At 35.6% G+C, this 26,535-nt stretch overlaps 3 protein-coding genes and 1 long non-coding RNA gene across 11 annotated transcripts; 2 read left to right on the forward strand and 2 right to left on the reverse strand.

Annotated features, from left to right (window-relative positions):
- The first annotated feature begins 1,296 nt into the window (after positions 1-1,296).
- On the forward strand, positions 1,297-5,398 carry LOC125190949. Of its 8 annotated transcripts, none has more exons than XM_048088378.1 (3): positions 1,297-1,480; positions 2,475-3,931; positions 4,022-5,398. In XM_048088378.1, the coding sequence occupies exons 2-3, from the start codon at positions 3,210-3,212 to the stop codon at positions 5,178-5,180; spliced, it is 1,881 nt and encodes a 626-aa protein (XP_047944335.1). In that variant the 5' UTR covers positions 1,297-1,480; positions 2,475-3,209; the 3' UTR covers positions 5,181-5,398. The 8 variants fall into 8 exon arrangements, with proteins under 8 accessions (XP_047944335.1, XP_047944332.1, XP_047944333.1 ...); XM_048088375.1 differs by having other exon boundaries at positions 1,297-1,443; positions 1,895-3,931; XM_048088376.1 differs by having other exon boundaries at positions 1,297-1,443; positions 1,958-3,931.
- Positions 5,399-8,403: 3,005 nt separating this feature from the next.
- LOC125191190 lies at positions 8,404-9,193 on the forward strand. Its single transcript, XR_007171059.1, has 2 exons — positions 8,404-8,673; positions 8,753-9,193. It is a non-coding gene; the product is annotated as an uncharacterized LOC125191190 (long non-coding RNA).
- Positions 9,194-9,987: 794 nt separating this feature from the next.
- Positions 9,988-12,099, reverse strand: LOC125188549 (shikimate O-hydroxycinnamoyltransferase-like). Its single transcript, XM_048085480.1, has 2 exons — positions 11,614-12,099; positions 9,988-11,033 (listed from the first exon to the last, which is right to left on the reverse strand). The coding sequence occupies exons 1-2, from the start codon at positions 12,010-12,012 to the stop codon at positions 10,158-10,160; spliced, it is 1,275 nt and encodes a 424-aa protein (XP_047941437.1). The 5' UTR covers positions 12,013-12,099; the 3' UTR covers positions 9,988-10,157.
- Positions 12,100-22,531: 10,432 nt separating this feature from the next.
- LOC125188612 (rosmarinate synthase) lies at positions 22,532-24,666 on the reverse strand. Its single transcript, XM_048085557.1, has 2 exons — positions 24,170-24,666; positions 22,532-23,571 (listed from the first exon to the last, which is right to left on the reverse strand). Exons 1-2 carry the CDS (start codon positions 24,575-24,577, stop codon positions 22,693-22,695), a joined length of 1,287 nt encoding a protein of 428 aa, XP_047941514.1. The 5' UTR covers positions 24,578-24,666; the 3' UTR covers positions 22,532-22,692.
- Between the last annotated feature and the right edge of the window lie 1,869 nt (positions 24,667-26,535).

The following is a 26,535-nucleotide window of genomic DNA, read 5'->3' on the forward strand; positions in this document are numbered from 1 at the left end:
CAGCACGGACGACTACGAGGTGGAAGAAACGCCCGCCGAGCCGCCTTCCAGGAGCGGGAAGGGGAAGGCGCCGGCGTCGACGGCTGCGACTGATACGGCTTCCGATGAGAAGCCGAAGCGGACAAGGACTACTTACACTCTCGAAGAGTCCGAGCTGATAGCCAACTGCTGGGCGGACACGACGCAAGACCCGGTGCGCAGCAACTACCGGACTGAGATCATGTTCTGGGCGCAGGTTACGGAGAAGTACACGACCAACAAGACTGCCTCGATGAAGGACCATGGCAGTGAGGCGATCCGCCGGCATTGGGAGCGCCTCATGAGGGACTGCGCCCATTTCAACGGTATATATTCTAACTTGATGACGAACATGACGAGTGGCCAGAACGAGCACATGGTCCGAGATGAGGCCATCCGGATGTATAGTGGCCAGTTCTTGTCGAAGGGCTTCAAGTATTGGAAAATCTATGATAGGCTGAAGGATCTCCCCAAATTCCGGACGGAGATGCACAGCGCGCTGCACGGGAAATCGGTGCGCTCGCGACTTAGCGGTGCGGAGAGTGAGGGCAGCGCGATCCCCATCGACTTGTCTGAGGATGGTCCGCACGAGCGCCCTGTGGGAGCGAAGAAGGCGAAGGGGAGGCGGAAGGGGAAGGGCACATCGTCAGATGCCCAGTCGGAATCCCCGTTCTTACAACAAGCCACGTTCTCTTCCAATGCCGCCACTCTGGCGCAGCTTGTACACGCTGTACTTCACCGGCGGCGGAACCCCAGAAGAGAAGCAGTCCCTCTGGTCGACCATCCAAAATATGAAGATCAAGATGGACCTCTCGCCGGACGCTCCTCCCTCTTAGTTTTTTAAATCCTTGTTTTTTATGGTTTTTTATTTGTAGTTTTTTTTTCTCGTTGTATTATATTTTCCAATGATTAATACAACGACGAATTGTTCATTTATAAATCTATTTATTAAACACATTTGTAGGGAAAATTAAATAATATTAAAAATGATGATGTAAAAATGAAATGTTGAGTTAGGGAGTATTATATTTTAATCTAGAAAACCAAACACCATCTAAGAGGTTCAATATTATTTTTTATAAATTTCGCTATAAAATATTATGTTGTGAATAAAAACATGTTTATTTGGGAGCACATAGCCAAGATATCGTTCAATGTTTAAAAGTAAATACAGTAATTTTCTTTTCCAATTAAAAAATGACTCACCTTAACAACTAACAACAACTAAAAAAAGTTAGTTTACCTATGTATTTTACCGCTCTGCCCGGATCGCCGCCATAATATTTCCCAGTATCGGTTCCGCCTCCTGCAACCTTTATGTTGGGCCAAAATCCCAAAGTGAAATGTTTCCTCATTTTTAGGCCTTACCTTGATTTCTGATTTGTCGGCGATTTTATTAATTCTAGGAGCTCTATTCGTCTTCAGGTACTCGTATTTGAACAATCGAGCTATTGTCTTTTTGGTACTTCTCTCTATTCTGCGATTCTCTGTTTTTGAATTCATTTCACGCATTCATATTGGTTCTACTGTTTTTTATGATCAATTTGTTCCCACCATCTCAAATAGGGAGTAGTACTAGCTTATTTGTTCTTTTCATTATGAAATTGCTTGGATTATTCATTCCCATTTATAATACTCCCAAATCCCTATCTAAGTATGAAAATTTTGAACTGAATCTTTACTAAAGCAGCTTTCATAATTTTACCTAATGAGTTCCAATCTATATATTTGGTTCACAAATTTGCCTATTTGGTTCATTAAACTGATAAAATTGATCATATTAAAAAAAACAACAGATAATGCATCAAACTTGATCATGTATCAAACACTTCATATATCTGATAGCATTTACGCAAATGTCTTGATGAATTCTCAGTTTTAGCTTAGATGAGCTTCGAACAAATGGTCTCAAGCTAGATGTTTTTATTGCATGATTTAGCTTTACATTCTGGGCAGCAAACAAAGCATGCAGCCGATTCACAGCTGCCGTGTTCATGCCAACATGATACCTACATTGACTTTTTTTATTCCTTCTCTAGTTGCCGTTTACAGACATATGCTACATTGCCTGTGTTATACTAGTATATTACATCAGCAGGTTATAAATGGACCACTTTAATTTTCAGATTCTTAGATTTAGTTAGAAATATAAATAGAAGTCTTTACAAGTCAGTTTGTGTTACTTGTTCTGAATATTCATTCAAGAGAAAGAAATTAATAAGCTTCTTTCCACTTGTTTTCTGGTTGTTCTTGTGAAAGGCCTTGACCATGCCAGCTGCAATTAATCACACACACGAATAAATTATAGTGATATGATGAAATAAGCAATGAAAGAGTAAGAATGGGAAATAATGAAGAACCATGAATATGAAAATCCTATATATACAGCTCTTCTTGATATTGGGTAGAGAATTAGCCAGAAACCTGTAAAAATCCTCGCCCTGCCACTATTGCAGGAACTCGAGCCTGCAGCTCAAGCCGAAGGTGTGGCCCTGTGCAACCAACACACACCTCTCGCCCAATGAGAGGGCGAGTATGGAACACACGCGATGCGCGTGACTTGTTTTAAATTTTAGGCATTTTCAATTTTTAGAACTGAAATTCGAAATTTTACACTCCATATATCTAATTTTTGTTTAAATATATCAGCAGTTACATTTTATTTTATTTTTTTTCGAAATAGTCTTTGCAACTGTTATAGTGTTATTTTCAAATTAAAATTGAATTTAGACAGTTGATAGGGTAAAACTATAATTCAAGAAGTTTCTTTAACTTGAGTGATCTCAATTGTAGTTAGCTCTATAATACTTGTTCATCAAGATCCAAGTCACCATATATTTAAAACAGCTGTGCTTTAAAGTGTCTACAGAGCAGGAAAGGAATGATGGACCTAATACTTTGAGCATATACTTTGCTCTAATTTGAAGTTTGTAGGATTTTTTTTTAATTAAAATGACCATAATGTCTTGATCCTTTTCACATTTATATTTTGTTTGATTCATTACCTCAATTTTAGTACAAACGATATTCGTTAATTTCCTTGATTGATGCATTACTTGGTGAACTCTATCGAACCAGTGGGGTCGGTGAGCTAGCCTACAAAGACGTTTGATTTCTGGAAACATACAGCATAAGTGTTTCTCATCTCCTCTAACACACACACACACACACACACAGAGAGAGAGAGAGAGATGCAGGAGGAGAGTATTGCTCACTTTGTTCATGAGCATCCTCTGACGCTTATTCAAAGTGATAACAACGATTTTTGCTATGGGTGTGGTAGATATTTCTTTGAAGAGGCAGCCTACGGATGCACCAAATGCGGTAATAAGAAATACTTGCACACCGACTGTGCAGAAAGGCCGACTAAGATTACACATTCTAGGCACCCACAACACACACTCGTCCTCAAATTAGCTGACACTTCAAGGAAGTGTGCAGCGTGTCAATATGATGTAGGGAATATTGGTTACTTTTGTACTAGTTCAGGTTGTGAGTTCCGAATCCACATTCAGTGTGAACTCGCTGCTGGTGTGAAGCACGTGGCCGATGAGCAGATATGCATACAGCACCCCAGCCACCCTCAACACCAACTCATTCTCATGAAGAAGCGCCATTCTTTCAACTGCGATGCCTGTGGCACCATGGAGACGGGAAGATCCTACGAATGCCTCGCTTGCCAGTATTGGATACACGAGGACTGCGCCGCCTTGCCCCTCACTGCGGACTACAACCACCACCACCACCCTCTCTCTCTCGCTTTCTATCTCCCAATACAGTATACCCATTTTTTCTACTCATGCGATATATGCACCAAAGATCTGTTGGTCAACCGTTGGGTGTATCATTGCCAAATTTGCAGATACATTGTTCACATCAAGTGTGCCACCAATCCCCCCACTCCTACTGAATCGTAAGATATCATTTTGAGTTTTATGTCTCATGTTATAATTACCAAATTGGACTATTGATGATTTAATGCTATTTTCTTGCACTGCAACAGTCATGATGCAAACGATCAAGTGGTTGCCTCGTTTCCAGTTTGCGACGTGCATGAAGATCTAATCAAGCCGTTTGTTACCAGAGAAAGAGGACAAATGGTAGTCGTCCCAGCTCCTGATGGCCAAAAATACTCATTTCCTTTCCATCCTCATCCGTTGAGCTTAGTCTCATCATCCATTTCAGAAATCGATGATGACGACGGCGGCGACGATGAAGAAGATGATGATGATCATGATGATGAAGACGGTGATGTTGAATTAGCATGTGATGCCTGCACTATGCCTATATTTCCATACAAGAAACATCAATCATCTTCATCTTCGTCTTCGTATAGGTACATGAGGTGTGGAGAATGCAAATACTTTCTCCACTTGGCGTGCTTCAACTTACCGCCAGAGCTCCCCTCTCATCCGTTTCACAAACCTCATCATAACCTAATCCTTGAAGCTTGTCCCAAACTCAACTTCTGGGAAACATGCAGCGTGTGTGACTACTTATCAAATGGACTGCTCTATACTTGTAGAAAATGCAACTTCAAAGTGGATGTCAAGTGCGCTTCACTGCCTACAGCCATCAAACACGAGGCGCATCCAAACCACCATCTTTATCTCAAGTATTTGCCCACCAGAGGAGATGGCCGGCAAGGCGTCTGTCGCGGTTGTGTGTGCACGGTATGGTTTGGTTTACTGTACAAATGCGGCAGCTGCAATTTCACTCTGTGCTCCAGATGTATAATGCTGCCGCGGGTGAACAAGCACAGGTGGGAGAAGCACCCATTGCCGCTGACGTATGAAGGGAGATTCAACCATCCAGGCGACTTCTATTGCGACGGCTGTGAAGTAGAAATGAATCCAAGGGAGTGGATGTACCAATGCGGCCGCTGTGATACCTCCTTCCATGCCTACTGCTTTCCTGAGGCATCTGGTTATTTTCGAAATCTCAAGTTTGGGCAGCAGTACAACGTCAGGGGTGATGTTCACCCTCATCCTCTCACCTTTAAAATTGTCACCACTATACTGCGCTGCGACGTCTGTCGTTTCACAGTTCAAGGGCCTGATGGTGCAGATCCGGCTGGATTCCATTGCTCCTCGTGCAACTTCTTCATGTGTATGGACCGCTGCGTTAGTTGGCGCCTACCTCAAATTCTCCCCGTTGAATAACAACTTCTCTAACTTGTGTGTGTGTTTGTTAGCTTCAACAATTAACTTGTGGATTTGGCCATTTACTATCTTGAATTTGAATTGTCGTGTGATGGTTTGAGTTTCTGTTATTTGTTGAATTTTTTATACCTAATAAATTACCATATGCACTTGTATTTGGGCTTCCGTTAAACAGATTATACTCAATATATATGGTGGGCTGCGTCTGCTTGATCCAACTTTAACTTTGTTTGCTTTGATTTTACTGATTATACTCAATATATATTGGTGGGCTGCGTCTGCTTGATCCAACTTTAACTTTGTTTGCTTTGATTTTACTTCATTCTCTTTAACGACAATTTTATCTTATTCTTTCTCAAATAAACTCTTAAATAGAACAAATCAACTTATTGAATTGGTTGATGCATGCATATAAATATTCGCTAACCATCTTTGTAGAGAGCCAATATTCGTTTGAAAAGGAATAATTCGACTTTAATGTGGGGTTTATAAGTGAGTGTTGTCCCAAATCAGCCTTAAAACAAAAGTCAAGAATCCCATTCTATTAAAAGATTATCAATTTAGGAAATTGGAGAATTTGTTTACAACTTTGCTTCTCATATTTCACGTGCATGAATCACTCTTCAATTAGTATTATGTATGGTTTTCATTAATACTCATTGTATTGCTCATAACCTTAAAGGCCTGTTTGGTTGCGATACCAAAAATAAAGTTCATCACGGAATCATCAATCAAATACTAGTAGTACTAATATTTGCAACTCATATCTTGTCTTTAGATAACAAATGATTCAATGCATCATCATTCTCAAGTTATTCACCAAACATAATATTGCTAAAAAAGACGAAAAACATGAAATCATTTGTTCACTACCAACTCGAGACTCGGGAGTAAATTTTTACTAACAAATTATGATTTGAGTCTTAGGGGATTTTTTTACACTATAGTAGTAGAATTTTTCCTTTTACCTATTGATATTGGATTTGCATTGATTAAGTTGAATTTTTACGTTAGAACTAACAAAATCAGTAAATTGTACTCCCTTCATTCATGAGTAAATGTCTCTCATATTTGACCGGCACGAGTTACAAGAAATTATTTGACTTTATGTAGTAAAGTGGGTAGAAAAGTTAGTGGCATGTAGGAACTACTTTTATATATTGGTTTTATAATAAAATGTGAGTGAAATGAGTTAGTGGAATGTAGGGTCCACTTACCAAATGTAGTAAAAGTGAAATGAAACATTTATCAGCGGACAAACGAAAAAGAAAAAATGAGACATTTAATGACGGAGAGATGGAACAACTTATACTTCCACAACTCAGAGTGTCACGTCATAAATTTTTTATGATGACCATGCCATTTTTAATTTAACATATATATGAAATTAATCAATATTTTGTTAAATTTCCATAAAATTACATTTAATTTAATATAAAGTTAATGATTATATGAGCTACATGTTCTTAAGGAATAATACATAATCATAGGAACATTTAAGTGATATCAACCTGTCTACAATCATCCATAGCTTCTTTGTATACTCTTTAGGGTAAAATCACAGTTTGTTTAACAAAGAGGTAGAACTATCAATTTCAAAAGCTCAAAACATGTAGGTAAGTCAAATCTGTATAACAGTATGTCACAGTCACAAAAAAAATTATATACTCCATAAGCATGAACCTTTTTAAATATGGTCAGAAAATATCATTCATAAGATCTTGAAATGTGAGAAGGATATTTGTTAATCCAAATGGCATCATAATGAATTCATAATGCCCCTTCTTTACACCAATATTAGTATAGTAGTCCATGTTTTTAAACATTGAACTTTAAACATTTTTTCAAACAAATAAATACATTCTTAGCGTCTCTAAAGAGACTCTCCCACTTATTCCAAATCTATTTAGCATTATCAATTTCTCCAACTTTTCTTAAAACTTATCACTTATATTCAAGATAATTATCGAACAAGCAAGCTCATTCATTTGAGCCTTTTTAAGTTCCAAAGTAGGGTCAACATATGTTCCGTCTATAGCTTTCAAACATGGGTACCTCTAGCGTTTGACTTTCCATACGTAGGGAGCAATTTTGTAGTCCATTCTTTAATAAAATGAATAATGATAAATTAATGATCTTATTTATTATTCATTTTTTTTTATGTTATTATCTCTTTTCTCGTAAACATGATAATTTGTTGAAATATGAGAAATTTAGAGGAATTATGTTAGTTCGAAGGAAATTATTTAGAGGGCAAAAAATGGGTTTGTTGATCGTGTATATGAAATAAAGATTTGGTGATTAGGCTTAATAAGAAACTTTTTATTTCAGTAGTAGAAATTAAGGTGAAGTGCATGCTCATTTCTTCCAACATTTCTACATAAAAACTCTTACAACAAGATCGACCTATGTACACAACAAACAGCATTGAACATATAATTCTATTCTATTTGACCTATTTGTTTCAATTCCAATTGGAAAATGTAACAGAAAATCCCTATTCATACCAGTTCTGACATATGATTAGATAATACAATTTCAGGCAACCTCAAATTCAAAGCATCTAGCATAAATATGTTCGACTCATATGCGCCACTAATCCTAAAACCTAATGCATGGGCCATAAGCATAATACTTCCAGCTGCAATTTGGGCAGATAAAGGAGAGAAGATTCTAGGATGGCCTGCACAAGCAAATGCAAGAATATGGAAAATTCCATATCTTGCTTCAGGCATATCTTCCTTTATTGATAAGTCAATCTTGTAAAGTTACTTATGTCTTTCACTAAGGTCCTACCAAAACTGAAAAGGAAGCCTAGTTAAACTTCATTATCAATTCACTAGCTTAAACAAAAGGGATAGATATACATATGACTCCAGCCATTACACTCATCTTGACAAAATATTTTTTAATTTTATGGGATGGTGTGAGAAAGGTGATTTTAAAGCTCTTGACCAATAAATTTTGGCTTTTATGTCATAAGCCTCTTTAAAATTTTGATTTAGAAAGCACTAATTAACCACTAGGCCATCTTCGAGGAGACACAAGTTACCTTAATTTGACATAATTACAAAACCTTCTTGCTTACCATTAAAACTCAAAACTTATGTACTCCATTTTGTGATACTGTCATTTAAATTTGGTTTTTGTCTACTTTATTTATTCAATATTTCGAGAAACATCACAAACTCCTTTTTCGGCCCAACTAAAACATCACTTTCTATTTTTTGAGTTCCCACATGATATGAAAATTGTGCTTCACTATATAACACTGTCCATCTACCATATTCATAACTGAGAGAGAGAGAGAGAGAGAGAGACATAAGAAAAATGAAGTCTTTTGCTTGGATATTAATCCTCTTATTATTATGCACATCTAATTTCATAACAACTTTTTCTGATCGAGATCTTGATATGCTAAGGAGCAAAGACTTACTGATTTCGTGGTTGGAGGAGGAGGAATTCCCGTTCCGGAATATGGAAATAACACATGGTGAGAAAGTTCCCATGAGTTGTATGTTTTTCAGTTTAGTTCCAATGGTTATGAATATTGAAATATAGCTTCTACATAGATTCTGGGCATGCAAGAAAGCTCGCGACAGTAGAGGAGATCAGCTCTACCGTTAAGGGGCAGAAAGGGAAAGGCGCATATGGAGGCGCCAACGTTGTTCACAAGCGGCCAGACGAGAAGAACGCTGCGCCAACCTATAGGCCGTGCTTGTTTTTATTCGCCGCCGTTGTTGGTTTCAGCTTCTTCTCATGAACAACAAGTATTGTGTGTTTTTTAGTCTCTGAGTTTATTTTTTCGTCGCTATATTTGGTTGATGATTGTCTGTTTGTTTGGTAATTAATAGCGTGTGGCATTGATGAAACAGAAGATTGTGGAGTAGTAGTATTATATTTCAATCTTGTATTTATTTGATTTAAGTGTGGAATTCTTCAAGAAAAAGTGGAAACAAGGATTTGCTATACTAATGCACTTCACATGTCACATATGAGACGTTTCTATTTCATTCTTGTGTTTTATTTCATACGAGTCATACAAAAAACATAAAACAAAAAATTACACCACCATATGATAGTACTTATCCAAACATTTTTAGTATTCAGCACAAACCATAAAGAAACAGAGGATAGGAGAGTTTGTTTTGCTGTGAAATGAGTTAATGGAATGTGAGACTCTTACTATTTATAGTAATAATAAACCGGGATCCTGGGATGGATGGAGTATAATTTAGGGCTTTTATTTTGAGTTATTTTGTTTTCCTCAATTGTACGCCCCTGTGCTTTAGTATTTCAGATATTGAGAAACTTTCTTTTCACCAAATTAACAAAATTATCAAGAAATATATATGCAAAAATGTTAATTGTATTAAATAATAAATATTCCAAGTGTCGCTTTTCCAACTGCCACGTTTGCAATAGCATTCAGCTCTATCTCGATTCTCGAATGATCTGATTGCAAAATGCAATAGCATTTATTTCTATTGTTTGATTGAAATGCATGTTTTATGCTTGTACACTCAATTCAGTCCGTAACTAAAATATTTCCCCGATGCGACAATACCAACTTCCGAAAATGAAAAGTTTACTACTATCAACAAATTCGATAAATTACACAGAAAGATACCTTCATTTTGATTTACAAGACATAATTGATTAAATACTAGTAGTAATATTTTCTGTATAATGTGGCTCATGATGGATAGTGTGGCTCATAGTTTCGTTGTGTAGTTAAGAAATTCTGTGTTTCAATTCTATACTACTAGTATCTATAATAGGAGTAGAAAATATTGATAACACAAAATTTGAACTAATAAATCGAACCATAATATATTAGTACTGCTGGTAGACATTCATGAAGCAAGAATAGCATCAAAATCCTTACAGATCAGCACATGTTGCTTAGGTAAAAACGAAATAATGTGCAAAACAGCTCTGCAAACACACTAGGCCAAATGGGAAATTTGACAGAATTCAAATCTCATAGAGCAGCTTCTCGAAGACTTTCATATGCTCTGCCTGCAGGGATATCGCGACGGATAGGCTCCCGTCGTTGGACGGGCTTGGCAGGACGAAGCTCAGGCCCTCATATGCTATGCCTCCCGGCCCCATAAAGATGGGCCTCCCAAACCCAAAATCAGCATCGTGGATCGGGAGCCTCACCCAGCTCGTTATCCCGAGGTTAGGGCACCTAAACGTGTGCGCCCCTCGAACAAGCGCCTTGAGGTCGGGCTGGAGCTCCAAGTAATCCAGAGCTGACCTCAAGTACTCGTTGTCCATTCTAGCCAATGCGTCGTGGATCTTACTAGCACCGTACCAGACGGGCTTAGACTCCAGGTCCCCTGCCACGGCCATGGGCGTGGCCGTGAAGATCACGTTGCCAAAGTAGCCCTGTGGGAGCGGGGGCTGGAGCCTAGACCGCCCATCTGTTGCGATGTACAGCTTCGTGTCTTGATCTTCGGGCAGGCTACGTGCCAAGCAGGCGCAGCGCCATATGTGGCCCGATAGCATTTCGTAGGAGCTATAAGTGACGGTGTTACCGTCCTCCTTGGACTTGGCTTTGAGAGTATTGAGTTGGTCCCGAGTTAGCTTGAATATCGAAACTACAGTGTCATCCGCACCATAGGATTTCATGGCCGGTGGGGGCTGGTACTCGATGTGCTTGAATTGCGGCTGAGGGGGATCGCGTGCCCGGAGGAGGGTCCGGTCAATGAATGGCGAGAGGGTGATGTCCAGTCCCCGAGCCATATCGGACCATGTATTGATGAAGTGAAGCCCGGAAAATCCATCGGCCGCGTGGTGCTGCATTCCCACGCCCAAAGAAACTCCACCACATTTGAAAAATGTCACCTGTATAGAAATTGTACTTAGAGCATCTCCAACCATTTACAGTAATCACAAGCTCATTTTAACGTAAGTGAAACATTAATCCAACCATTTACACTAAATTCAGATGTAAGGAATATTTGGATTTGTTTGAGTGTAACCCAATGGATATACTTACTCAAAATCCCAAAATGGGATGGATTTTGGAATACTATTGAAGCTAAATGCCTGCTCTATTTAGATTTTAAAGTATTATGAAAATGTTATGGAAGTTTTCACTACTAATAACATGGACCCCATTCTCCCCTCCTCTGTGTTACTTTACAAATTACTCCATGTAGTAGGAGTATCAAAATCCGGGTCCAGCCAAATGGGAGTATCAGTCAACACAACTAAGTAATTTCTCATTGTCTTTATTACTCTAATTTTTTCTCTCTAAATTAACATAGTACTCGTATTAAATTAAATTTTTGTTTGAAGTTAATAATCCGTCCCCGGACAGATAATCTAAATAAATGTCTTGTATTGAATTCCAAAATGAGCACTTACCACGGATCAACGGGAATCTAAATATACTTAATTAAAAACGATACCAATAACACACCTGCAACACGAGAAGCGGATATTCGGATATTCCGAGCGAATAATCCACCGCCGGAATGAGTCGCCGGAGCTCCAAAGTCGGGGCGAAATCGCCGTAATCATCCACCTCACCGTCGGAGAGCGCCTCCACAAACAGCACGCCCTCGGCGTTGCAATTGATCTCGATCCGGCCGTCCTCGTCTCGCTTGAGCCTCCCAGCCATGGGGTAGAAGGGCACCAGCGCGCGTGCGAGAGCCGCCTTCATCACCGCCGTGTCGGCGGCGGCGGTGGGGCGGTAGAAGTAGACGCTGGGGGTGTGGAAGTTGGGGACCACCAGGTCAACGTTGGAGTTCCACAAGCTGACCGACGGCGTCGGTGCCGAGGGACGCACCAGGGTGGAGTCCTTCACCTCGATCTTCATTTCTATTGGTGTTGATTGAAGCTGATTTGGTGGAAGAGGCGGTGGTTTGTGGTGGAGGAGTCTGTTTGGAAAGAGGATAAAAATGAGTGCGTTATATAATTGCGATTGCCTTACCTACCGCGCTTAAATGATGATGACTGGATGACTGGATGACCATGACTCTCAACCAAATTGGAACTAATATTTCTTAGCATCAACATATGGAAACCAAAGTTCCCAAACAGGCCAATATTTTCTACTCTCTTCATACTCCCCAAAAATTTCACATTTAATTTTACATGAATTTTAAAAAATTTAAGTAAAAAAATAATAAAATATGAATTATGTATTTATATAATTATATATTCATTTTTATAAAAAAATATGGATTGATGGAATTAGTGGAACGTCAAGTCTAATTGCAATTATGGTAAAAAGTGAAAATTAATTTGTAACAGGATATGAAAATGACAAAAATCGACACTTAAGATTGTTTGACATGTTAAAATTTGTGAGGTGGTTGAATATTTATAGCTGGTTAAAAAATTAACTTTGGGGGATTTCAAGATACTTGATTGGCTTAATTGAGTTCTAGTTATGGCCTATTTGAAATGCTAGTGCAAGAAAAGAGAACTGTTTTTTAATGCTATGATGAAATTGTCATGAGGACGATGATATAGACTGCAACTTAGCAAATGTAGGTGTACAACTAAAAAAAATTCAATACATAGTTCGGTTTAGAGTGTATCCGGCCATAAATTTTATTCCCCTTTTTCATAATAATATAACCATTTTGTCATTTTAGTACGTTCCATAGTAGTAGAGTCATTTTTTTTTTTAGTAAAAGTGAACACATTTTCCCATATCTACTGTTATTTTTTTTTTCTCTTCATCTCTCTATCTTTTTCATTTTCCACTTTATTCTCTCTTTATTTAACTCACCTAACATAATTTTTCTTAATTTTCATGCCAAAAAGAAACGTCTCCATTACTATGGAATGAAGCGAGTAATAAGTAGTAGTAGTAGTACTAATTTAGAAGGTAGTATTGGGATATCGAATCTTGGCTCGTATATTGGTTTGTCACGTCAGATTTTAGAGAGGGGGTATTTTTGTTGACGTACATTTTTACAAAAAAAAGTGTATATTTGGGACAAACAAGGGTACTATTATTAATTTATTATGGTTTTCATGACATATCACAATTAAATCATTTATGCACAAAATGGTGCAACTCAGTATTAGGTGTACATTAATGGTGAAATAAGTACAAAAATGTCAAAGTGTAAAAATTCGTTAGAACCTCCTCTTGTTCTGGTTGACATTTATTCACATGAACTTTTTATTAGAGATCTTTATTACAAATATAAATGAAGAAGGTTTCTAAAAAACTACTAATAATAATGAAGAAAGTACATGTATATTTTTATAACAATGAATTGGTCAATAATATGATGATGGCTGAATCGTTCAAACCTAAACACTTGAAATAAATTTGCAGTATTTTAAACATACATACAATTGACAATACAATATCTAAGCTTGGATAGAAGAACGAGAGTAATATATATAAACAAGAAGTGATGAAATGAAAACCATATATTTAATACAAACTCAAAATTTTAATTTTAGCCACTAATTATATCACATATGTGGTTAATATGGCGTTCAATTTCTATGTCAACAAGAGCATATATTTGTCAACAGAGGATAATTTTGTAACTTAATTTGATCAGCGGTTTATGCGTTCCTAATTAATCTTCCACTTTCCAAATTGCAAATATTCACATCTTCAGAGAGGATCTTCACCATTGTAATTGACGTCTCATATTCTCAACAATTAAATTTTTTCAGTAAAAAACCCTAGCTAATTCCGATCATGTGCTGATCCGTCGAAAAAAATTGCTTGAATTTTGCGTTGACACTGCGTCGTTGATTCCTTGTTGATGTTGAATTTTGTGTTGAAATGGCGTTGAATCTTTGTTGATGTTGAATTTCATGCTGAATCCTTGACACTTTGTTGATGCCGAATTTTGTGTTGAAAAAATTGTTTGAATTTCATGCTAAAACATAGCTAATTTTGATCATGTGCTGATTCGTCGAAAAAATTGCTTGAATTTTGCGTTGACACTGCATCGTTGACTCCTTGTTGATGTTGAATTATGTGTTGAAATAGTGTTGAATCTTTGTTGATGTTGAATTTCGTGCTGAATCCTTGACACTTTGTTGATCTCGAATTTTGTGTTGAAAATGATTGAATTTCATGCTAAAACCTATAGCTAATTCCGATCATGTGCCGATTTGTCGAAAAAATTGCTTGAATTATGCGTTTACACTGCGTCGTTGATTCCTTGTTGATGTTAATTTTTGTGTTGAAATGACTTGAATCTTTGTTGATGTTGAATTTCGTGCTGAATCCTTGACACTTTGTTGATGTCGAATTTTGTGTTGAAACAGCGTTGAAGCTTTGTTGATGTTGAATTTCGTGCTGAACCATTGATTATTTTGTTCTGCTGTTGTTTTTTTGCGATGAAATTGTGTTGACTCTTTGTTCCGTGGTTGTTGAATTTTGTGTTGAAATCGTGTTGATTCTAAAAACGTGAATAGTGGAAGGAGAGAGAACGCTGAAATCGGAATTACAAAATTATTCGATAATTAAATTATTAACCATATCATGAAAGTGTCTATTATATCATCTGTTGACAGATTTATAGAAATTATTGATATTTTCAAATGAAAACATTATAATCATTGATTAGTAGTAATATTTAGTGACCAGAACTAAAATTTTGAGTTTATATTAGATATATTATTTTCATTATATCACTATCCAACGCGTATATGAGTCATTGGATAGAAGGAAAAGACTAAGTATTAAAATCGATTGAATATAATGTAGGCCCTGATATAAATAAATCCATAAATGAGCGAGAACTAATACTCTGCACCTACCATAAATAAATATACTACTCCATTTGTAAAATCATGATTTATAAAACATACTCCTAGAATCAATTTATTTAAAGCTTAGAAACAATCACATCAATTTTCATATAATGGTGTATTTAAAAAAAACATAATCCATCCGCACCATAAAAATAACACTTGAATGATGCAAATTTTAATGTTCAATTAATAAATTAATAGAGAGAAGAAGAAGAAGAAAGTAGTCAAATTAATTTAGTAGATGGTCGGGTCCAAATAGGATTAAGTTTCTTAAAAGTTTCCTTATTTAGAATTAATACATCATCCGTTACATTTTAGGAGTTTCAGTTTTCATTTTAATCCGTCTCATATTAGGAGTGTCATTTGGTAATAGATCTCACATTCTAATATGGAGTATCTTTTTTTCCATCTAACTCTCATTTACATTTCTTAAAATATTTGTCAAACTCAATTAAGATTCCGAAAAAAGGAACAGATGAAAAGTACTGTGTAATTTTAACGCAGGGTCCAAAATAATAAAACTAATATATTTATATAGAATAATGGAATATATCAATTCATACCCAAATATTAAATTTTCTAACAATTTTCACTTTTCAGCATGATCTGACATAATATTTTTCCCCTAAGTTCCTGTGGAACATACACGCAACTTAATACAACACTCAAATACATTTGTTAGTACAAAATTAATTAATATTAATACTATTATAAAAGTGAAACTTATATTTTCGAAGTTTTTTCAATTCACTTCTTTATAAGAGTCAAAACAATTTATTGAATCCGCAATGAGTCAAAACAAGACTTATAGAGAGTGGGATAAGTATATTTGTCACTAATTAACACGATTTCAAAAGCCCTAATCTCTTCATATTCCGAATTAAAATCATAATCAAGCAATTTTAGGCTAATCGATCTCCAGAAAGAATTAACCCAATTATTCAGTGCCTATATTCTGACCAATTTTTTGTTCAAGTTTTCAAACATCTATTTTAGCGAGCTTTTATATACTCGTACTGTTACAAACATAATGTCCTAATTAAATAAATTAATCAGCCTGATTTTTCTTTACAAATTTAATATTGTTTCTCTCTTATACTCATAGGCGTATTAATTTATACTGAATGTATTGTGATACTACAAGGTAATACGTCAAATTACTGAAAAGGAAAAACGTTAATTGTGCAACTAGAGATTTTAATGATATGAATTAGTAGATGAAAGTTGGTGAGATGGTGACATAAAAATTACTATTAAGGAGTACGTAATAAAATTAGTACAAACCTGTCTCACCTACTTTGTGGAGACTTTACTTCCAGCAATAGAATACTTTTCCTACTAGTAAAATACTTTCTTCAGTTTCAAGATTATTCAAACTTCATTTAAGTTAACTTTTAATCATTTGATATGTGTAGTTCATAAAATTTAATTTCACAATTTAATTCTAGATAAATAATCATAAGATAATTAATTATGGCTAACCTTTATCAACTAAAATAATTTTATAACTTAATCCTAGATTGTACTTCTCATGGTACTATTTTATTTAGGAAACCGAACACAGTTTAACAGTCTATTCATTCAATACATCTGTATTTATACATATAATATATCTATACTAAATTTTTGCATTTATGTTTATTTTTAATGAAATTAGATTAATCATGTGAATAAATTAATTTTTTAAAATAATTTTCTTTCATCTTTTGCTAATTAAGTTGAAGTCGTTTTACAATATCCCAAACTATTTTAATCATTTCCTTTTTAGGCATATAAATCGTTTTAATAATTATTACTCCTTATACTACTTTATTCAATTTCATAGTTTATTTTCTTTTCAATAATATTTACTTTATTGAACCCTCCTACTTTATTTTCTCTCTTTACTCTCTCTTGCTTTATTTTTTATGTCACATGCCTAAAAGTACTAATGGAGTAATTATACAATTAAAATTAAGATTATTAGTCCCTAAAACAATAAATTTTTGATATATTTTTTACAAATATAAAATTTGGCCACAAAATCCTTGAATGTAGGGATTATGGTAAACTTCCTACGAATTTGATTTTCCCAAATTAAAAACAAACTCGGGAGAAGTTGATTATAAAACATAATTAAGTTCTTGATTTTGCGACAAAATTTAAATTTCACGTAGAATTTAAAACGACTAAATTTTAATTTAACATAGAATTTAAAATTTTGCCCAATTTTAAGGATTCATAATTATGTGAAAAAAAAGATATCGCTACATTTCAATAAAAAAATCTCTTAAAAATATTAATAAAATAGAAAAAGGAGACCCAATTGATAAAAGTGAAGTCATTAATATCAGTGTGGGCTGGCGTGCGCCCGCTCTGATGAGGCGGTGGGGCCCAGTCGGCCCACAGCCATCCTAAGCCCCATCCTTAATTGGTGTTTTTATTTATTCTCTTGTTAAAAGAATTATGTATACTATTTTTAAGAAATTAATAATTGACATAATTAGGAGTACAAAACAATAGTTAGGTGGAGGTTAAGTAATTTATAAGATAAAACATGCATGGTATTGGAAAGTACGCACTATATGTAATATATGTGAAAAGAATAAGTTGCTTCCCAAAAAAAATACTGAAATAATTAAGACGGTATTTAAATCACTAATAAAAAATGAAGTCAAACCCAGAATATTGAGAAATACACAGAGAATTATTAAAAATTGTGGGTGTGGTTGTTGAAACTTTCTAAATTGAGAGACATTGGAAATAAATGAATTTTACGGATAAGTGACGGAAAAGATTGACGCCGTCCACTTTGGTGAAAGTTCGTTCAATGGAGTTGGTGAGCAGCACAATTAAGACAATTGGTCATGTTAATATCACCAACCGAATAACCAAGTCAAATAAATTACTATATGTCATCAATGTGAAATATTTATTATATGTGTACTTGTAGTATAATATTGATATTGACAATAGCACTAATATAAAAAATCAATTGTGGATTTGGATATCTTATAAGTTGTAGGTAAGCTATTTCAACCTATGGGCATTATTAATAATAGTGGTGAAAATGGAGGAAGATGTTGCTATCGATGACTCATAACTCATAAGGGAAGCAAAATTATCGATTATTGGGGTCGAAGAAAAGAAGTCAAAAAGGAGTTAGTTAACAACAATAAAACGTATATTCCTATGGAAAATGAGTGTATTTTCAATTTTAACATTTATGTCATAGAGTATTCTTTTTAGCTTTACTACTATAATTCATGATTCATTTAGTCTAAAAGAAAACACTAATAATTTGATACGTCATAAATTGGTCTATTAGACTATTTCTATAGCAATCAAAATAAATAAATAAAGGACATACCTTTCATCTCTATTCAAAATTTAATTGTTTTTGGATGAATTCGAAATATAATTATGAATACAGAATATATTTAGATTACATAGTCATTTCATGTGTCTAATAAGTGGAGAATATTTTTAATGCAGGCCCAAACCTTCATTGTCTAATAGGTAGCATATAATTTAATGCGGGCCCAAACCTTAATAGTAATAAAAGTGTTCTTTTAAGTGTTGTGCAACATCGGCAATAGAAGTTGTAATAGATAAATAAGTAATGAGAGAGAATAAATAAATAAATCAGTAATACTATAAACTAAAAGAAAAATATTTAGAGACATAATGTCTTCAATTTATAATGCCATAATAAGGTTGAAATTATAATCTTATACTATATTATATTTTTAATTAAATCTACATTTTTTTATATCTATTTTTTTGTCCCTACATCTTAAAAAAAGCAACTATGCGCATAATGGAATTTTAATTATGACCTTAAATAAGGATGTGCTAGCTTAATTATGGAATATATATATAAATGTGGAAGATATAAATTAAAATTAAAATATATACCTAAAGAAGATAGAATATTAGAGAAATGGGACCCACATTTTGTTACACACTTTTATAATTTTTTAAATGTAATTCACTTCAAATTTTTGTAATCCGTTTATAATACAAAAGTGAAAAGTATATGAAAATTTTTATCAATTTCACCTATTCTTTTGTTTGAAAATGAAAATATAATAAAATAAATATTTTTCAAAAATTAAAAATTCTAATGCATTAATAATTTTATAAAAATACTAATTCTTTTGGTTATGTTCATTTTGGACCATTCACTGTAATTAGTAGTATCATTTTTATTTTATGGAAATTTGTTCTTAGTTTTTTCTCTTTCTCTCTCATAATTTATTCATTAAGTTTTGGAACATTACGTTGAATCTCGATGAAAAAATATAATCACAAGTTTTTCCGTCTATTTAATCGTAGTAATTTCATGGTATAAAGTTAATTCTTTAATAATAAAATAATTTATTATGAATAACTATTAAATGAGTAAGTTTTTAATACCAATAAAATAAATAGATGTGGATGACTACTAATAAGTCAAATTTTAAAAGTGATTTAATACTCATAAAATAATTAGATCAAAAGACATGGTTATTTTGTTTTATAATAATACTAAGAAATTAATATATATGTATATAACTATTTTTATAATTTAGAATTTTAAGAATTACTATCTAATAATAAAATAATTAGTTGCTATTAATTACTATTAGATGAACAAATTAAATTGAAAAGTTAATTTTTATACTAGTGTTTGAATAAAATAAAATAAGAATTTTCATTTGAAGGTAAATCCTTTTATATTATGCAAAATTAAAGAGGGTATTGACGACTTAATTATAATTCTCCAAACTTATTGAAAGTTAATAGTTAATGTGCTTTGATTGGACTTTCCTTTTATAATCAAACGGATCTAATTTCCTTTCTTTTGAAATAAGGGTATATTAGTCCATATATGAATTATTCTTATGGCAAAAAAACATAGGGGCATTATGGCATGGAGACATTATGTCTCTAAATCACTACTCAAACTAAAAATACATATACTTTTTGTTTGTTACATTAGATTAGTTGTAGGAGGATGACTATGGTTAATTATCATATACTTACTACATTACTGTATATGATTACCCATTTAGTATTGAATTATAAGATTTAATCACATAAACTATATAAAGTACATATTTAATCTCTATATATAATCTTATAAATCGAACCATCCGATGTGTACTTTGACAGGAGCAACGATCCTATAATAAGTGCTATTAATAGCTTCACTTACACCAAACGAAATGAAATGCTACAAGTACAATATCATTCAATTCTTTGTCGAATGCTCCGTTTGCAAATCGCAAATGCATTCAATTCTATCTCAACTACAGGATTGCATCAACCTTCAATTCTATTGGTTGATTGAAACGTAGGTTCATGTCTCTTAATTGAGTACGTAGCAAAGGCAATACCACAATGTGACAATGTGTCAATGTCAACTTCAAAAAGGGGAAAATATTTTTATCAACAAATTCAATCAATTACAAATAAGGTATTTATTTTGATATATACGACATAATTGTAAAATAAACTTTCTGTATAATGTGGATCATGATGGAAAGTTTTGCTCAAATTTTTGTTGTGTAATTAAAGAAATTATCTATGAATCATACTCCAAATTCAATTCTGTACTATCTTATATAGTACTCCATTATAAGTATATTTCCACAAATCGAAATGTATCGACGAAAATTCATAAAGCAATATTCAGATCCTACATTTTTTTTAACTAAAGATGAATTCAATATAAAAAAATGAATAACTCAAAATTGGAACGTCTGATAACTCCAAATTATCATGGAAGGACATTTTGCATTTTAACTATATAAATTTACAGATTTTATGTAAATTTTTGTGTTACTATATGCTTTTTTTCCTTTTCGTAATTTCTGTAAATTATGAAGAAGAGAAAGAAATGATAAACACACAAATACACAGCTGCAGGAAGAGGATGGCAACTCAAAATTTTATGCAAATAATTTACTATTTGGATGTGGTGTAAGCCATATCTCAACCTTAATGATTTCGATAATGAAATCTTATTTTAGATTTGAATTAATTCACCCATAACATTTATACTATAAAGTGGAGATAAAATCATCAACCTCCATCCATGCTTTCTTCATTTGATGTAGAGGTTGAAATCCGCCAATTAATGTTTATCCTTTTGTTGACTGCATTCTCCAATTGATGTTATCCCAGCTCTTTGACCTCAAGCCTTTTATAATTCTTTTGATGGATAAAGAATCAAAATCTTTATATTTATATAGTAAGTATATACATGTGTATATACCGTGACTTTTCTGTGTATATAATGTATTGGATTGTATGCCTAATGAATGAGAGCACTCATGTATTTATAGGTGTTGCATGGCGCTTCACGAAAAGTGGTGTAACTTCGTATCTATCATGCCATGCAATAACCGCAATTGATATATCGATTCATCCATAATAACCACCATAATAACCACCATACGGTTACACTTTCTGTATCACATAAATACATGTACATCAACTGCTTCTCACCAACAAATGAGTCAGTTGGGTACTGACAATTAGTAAACTAATTACCACTATCACACTGTTCACACCCTTTCACCGTCACACATATATACTTAAATAATTAAATATATGTGTAACAATTTTACACGTCCAATACATGTATTTACATGCATATTAGCCCACACATATTTATATACACAACTAATTATATACATATACATGATCCTTTTCATATAAATATATACACCTATATATATATATTATAATATCATAATTTAGAGGTAAGAGAGGAGGGCTAGCAATACACCTAAATTCTAATTCTTTAATCGAAATCGATCCATCACGGTATCGTGTTTAATATTAAAATCCCTTTTAACTTTTAATATTATGAATTTAAACTTTAATATTAAACCAATAGATACATAGGTCATATAAGAATTTAAATATTCTTATATGTGGTGGCAGTGATCCGTCGTAGGAGCAAAGTCACTTAAGTCATGGACAATGGCATCGGACTCCCCTGCCATTGCACTCGATTTGTAGCTGACCTCTGTTTCACACATATAAACCTTACCACTACATTGCATGGTTAAGCACCGATGACAAGTTTACCTTTTCCATATAAAAATTACTAGTACTATTTTTTTTATCAATTCACAACTTCTTCTATACTCATTAATAAATTCACAAATCAACCCATAATTCATTTACACCCAAAACAACTTTCTTAACCTCCATATTTTCTATAGAGCTTTCCACTATGTCCGTCTGGCAATGGGCCCAAAAGAAACATGGCGTCATATTATTACGGGCCTTGGATCTTATTATTATTGGGTCACCAATCACTTATATGGAGTATGTATTGGATCAAGATTAATAAGCTAATTTCCTTTTTAAAATAAATGTTACTGCAATTTGCAACTGCATTTGTGTAGCATTTTTGTTGGGCTTCAACATTGTAACGGTATTTAAGACCCGTTAGACTTTTATTTCTGCTTAAAATTGCAGCTGGCCCGTTGCAAAAATTTCTATTTCGAAGATATGAAATCCAGCCAATTCGACAATTCAGAATACAACAAGGCTTCATAATGATGAAAAATGTGTATAAATTGACTGATCTGGAAAAAAAATTAATTACATCCTAGTTCCATAAAATTGAAAATATTCTTATTAATCAAATCAAAACAATGAAACTTATAAGTGGTTAGATTCAAAAGAAGAAATTTTGGCATCGGAATTGAAAACTGATACATTGATTGAAAGCAAAGCATTTGCAAATTCAGAAAGCACAAAAGACAAGATGAATTTAAATCTCATAAAACAACTTGTGAAAGCGGTCCATATGCTGCGTATGCAGCGTGATCGCCACGAACAAGCTGCCGTCGTTGTCCGGATTCGGCAGCAGATAACTCTTCCCTTCAAACGGCGCGGCCCACGGCCCCATGTACACCGCCTTCCCCCACCCGAAATCCGGCTCGTATACGGGCAGCCTCACCCAGCTGATCACCCACAGATTCGGGCACCGGAAGCTGTGCGCCCCCTGCGCCAGCTTGCTTATATCCTCCTGCTGCTCCAAGAAATCCAGCGACGACTTCAAGTACTCCTCGTCCAGCCGCATGATCGAGTCTCCCACTCTCCTCACCGCGTACGACAGCGAGTTCGCCTCGATCTCCCCGCACGTGGCGATGGGCGTGGCGAAGAAGATGGCGTTCCCGAAGTACCCCTTGGGCAGCCCCAGCTTCGCCCGCCCGTCGAAGGGGATGTGCAGCTTCGTCTCCTGGTCCGCGGGGAGCCCCCTGGCCGCGCACACGCAGCGCCAGATGTGGCCCGCCAGGACCTCGAACGTGCTCCACGGCCTCTCTGACTCGTCCGCGGGCTTGCACTTGGCCTTGAGGGCGCTGAGCTGCTCCCGCGTCACCTTGTACTTGGAGTAGGCGATCTCGGTGTGCTCGAGCGGGACCGGGAGGGTGGGAGGGGGCTGGTACTCGGAGTGCCTGAACTTTGTCTCAGGGGGGTTGCGGGCGGAGAGGGAGCTGCGGTCGAACACGGGAGGGGGTGATGGGGTGGGGGCGCCGCGGGCGAAGTGGGCCCATGTGTTGATGAAGTGGAGGGCGGAGACGCCGTCGGATAAGTGGTGCTCGTTTGCGACACCTAGGCCGACGCCACCGCATTTGAAGCGGGTCAGCTGGGCCATAATTACTCCTCGTTAGCATAATCGTTAAATAGATAAACCAGAATTTGATCAAATTTCAAGCTAGCAGTTAGTATTTCCTATGCTATAAAGTAGTAGTATCATCATTTCTTTTTGACGCAAAGACATCGAACAAAGGGAGTACTAGTAATTAATGAGTTTGGTTATATGTACTCCTACTATATATAAATGCAAAGCGCTATCAGCACATGATTCTGTTTATGAGGCTACGGAATGTGTGAACTGAATATGGATTTGAATACTAGTACTATAGTTATGAATTGAAAAGTCAAGTTGTTGGATTTTGAATATGAAATTGGCAATGACAAACAAAAGATGATCAAGACTAAAAATCAGGAAAGAAGATAAGAATCCTGAGACCTTAATTGTTGCCTAATAAAAACCAAATCTAAATCCAAACAACGAGTACTACAACTCTAAGCAATTATTGTCCTGATCAATTAAAATTCTTACTGTATTCAAACTAGACACAAAATGCTACGTACCAAACGACAAAAAAAGAAGAAGGCTATTCTTAGAAATCGGAATAAAAGTGAAAAATAAGGAGAATGAAATTAGAGATTTAATTAACCTGAAAAAGCATGAGTGGATAGGTAGAAATTCCGTTGGCGTAATCGACTTTGGGGATAAGGTTGAGATCGGGGCGGGGTGCGAAGTCACCGAGCTCCTCCAACGCGCCGTCGCTCTCCGCCTCCACCAGCAGCACTCCCTCGCCGTTGCAATCGATCTCGAGGCGGTTACTCTCGTTGAGCTTCAGCCGCCCAGCGTAAGGGTAGAAAACAACTAGGGCGCGGGCGAGCGCGTCCTTCAGCGCCGCCGCGTCGAAGAAGTCGGCCGACCCGTCGTTGGGGTAGAAATGCACGCTGAGCGTGTGGTAATTGGCCGGCGATAGCAAGTCCAGATTCGACAGCCACACGCTGCCGCCCGGCGTCTCCGCCGCCGGCCGCACCATTGTCGAGTCTGTGATATCGATCTTCATTCTTCGGAGAGAGAGAGAGAGAGAGAGAGAGAGAGAGGGAAGAGATGATAAGTCTAGAAAAATTTGAGAGGGGAGACTAATAAAATAGTGTTGTTGGAGGCTTCCTTTATTGAGAAAAGTATGTGGACAAAAATAATCTAGGTAAATTATTGATGATGTTATATTCCTATATTGAATTGAGCTAACTAATGATTTTGGGCTCATTATTTGTTTTTGTTTCAACTAACACATACACTAGCTACATTTTGCTTCAAAATTGGCGTGAGATTGTCTCATTTCTTAATTTTGTTCATGTTTGATTTTATACGGATTTTATTAAACTTGTTCTTACTACAATTTACACGCTAGTCTATGATGACTATGCATATAACACCTATTGATTTGAACTTTGAAAACATTATATGAAACCATGCATGTTAAAAAATGTTGGGTTTCTATCCTATAATATGGGTAGGTGTGTCACGTGTGTGTTAGTTTCGTGGACTATTTGATGTTTGGTTCCGCAATTAAGGGCATTTATGAATTATTGGAATTCGTAGTCACTTTATTAAAAATGCATATAGTACTATAAATTAAACATATCTAGATTGGGATTAACGGAGGGCGTTCAAGTTGAAAAAGACGTCGGAATAGGACAGAGTTGTTTGAAGCTTCATTCCATGCAGGTAGTTACCGAAAGCTTTAAAATTTATTGCTTATAGTAAAATTAGGACAAAAATTGTACACTTGTGTGAATGTGTGATACTCATTCTAACTACACATCATTAATCACGGCACTTAAAATGTCTCCACCTATTCATTTTGAAACTTAAAATGCATAATAATCAACTCAGAATACAATTCAAAACTACCACTTCATATTTTATTTGCGGAGTATGAATGGTTTTGATTCTTTTTCTATACTTAAAAATCCTAAACCTGCTACATATATGTCCACCTACCTCATGCACGTGTCTTCCTAAACCTGCCAGTCGTATTTAAATTTATTTACACTTTTTAGGGAATTATATTGATTTGACATGAGCGGTTAGGTCATCCGCAATGCTATTTCTTATCCGTCTTTTAACCGTCTCATCTCTTCACTATTTATGGACCCCACTGTACTTTTCAGTTCATCTCTTAACTAAGAGACAACACTTTCTTTGCATCCCTCCATCTCTTAACCATCTCTTAACTATTCATTCAATTTCATTTTTTATTTTTAATTCCAACAAATTCAATTAATAAAAACACACTTCATTAAAATAAAATAAATATTACAACTTAAAAGCCTAAAAAATAGAAAAAAAAATATAATTTAAAATCCTAAAAATAAAAAAAATACATAATTTAAAATCCTAAAAAATAAAAAAAATACATAATTAAAATACTCTAAATTAAAACTATAAAAACTACTCCGCCGGCGAATCATCATCCCCCGAAGTCGGCGGTGCACCTATACCAAGTTGAGCTCTCATATACTCAATTCCGGTCATATGAGCTGCAACTTGGCTAGAATTCATTTTTGAAAGGTCCGCCATCGTGGCGACCAGGTACATGGACATTAGGGTGTGCGAGCCCGAGCCCGAGCCCGAGCCCGCCTTGGCTTGGTCCGCCACGGCCCATCCCTCTCGCTCTCGCTCTCCCCTGGCTCTAGCCGCCTTCGCCGCCTTGGTCCCCATGCGGCCGACGTCGTGCACCGGAAGAAGACCCCCCTGCATCATCGGTTGGCGTGCCCTCACGTGAGGTGTTGCCTTCGCCGCCATCACTAGACGAGTAGTGACCACGCGCCATGCGCTTCGTGCGTTTCGAGCCCGACTCGACACCGCCAGCCCACCTTTCAAGGTGGTGGACTTGCGACCAAACATCGACAAGCTTGTTGAAATCTTTACCGACGTCGTTTTTGAAGACCCGCAATGCCGTTCTCAGAATGTCGGCTCCAGCTCTGATAATTCGCCTCTTCTCCCCCGTATATCGCG

The sequence above is a fragment of the Salvia hispanica genome, chromosome 5 (genome assembly GCF_023119035.1).
Source record: "Salvia hispanica cultivar TCC Black 2014 chromosome 5, UniMelb_Shisp_WGS_1.0, whole genome shotgun sequence".
Lineage (NCBI taxonomy): Eukaryota > Viridiplantae > Streptophyta > Magnoliopsida > Lamiales > Lamiaceae > Salvia > Salvia hispanica.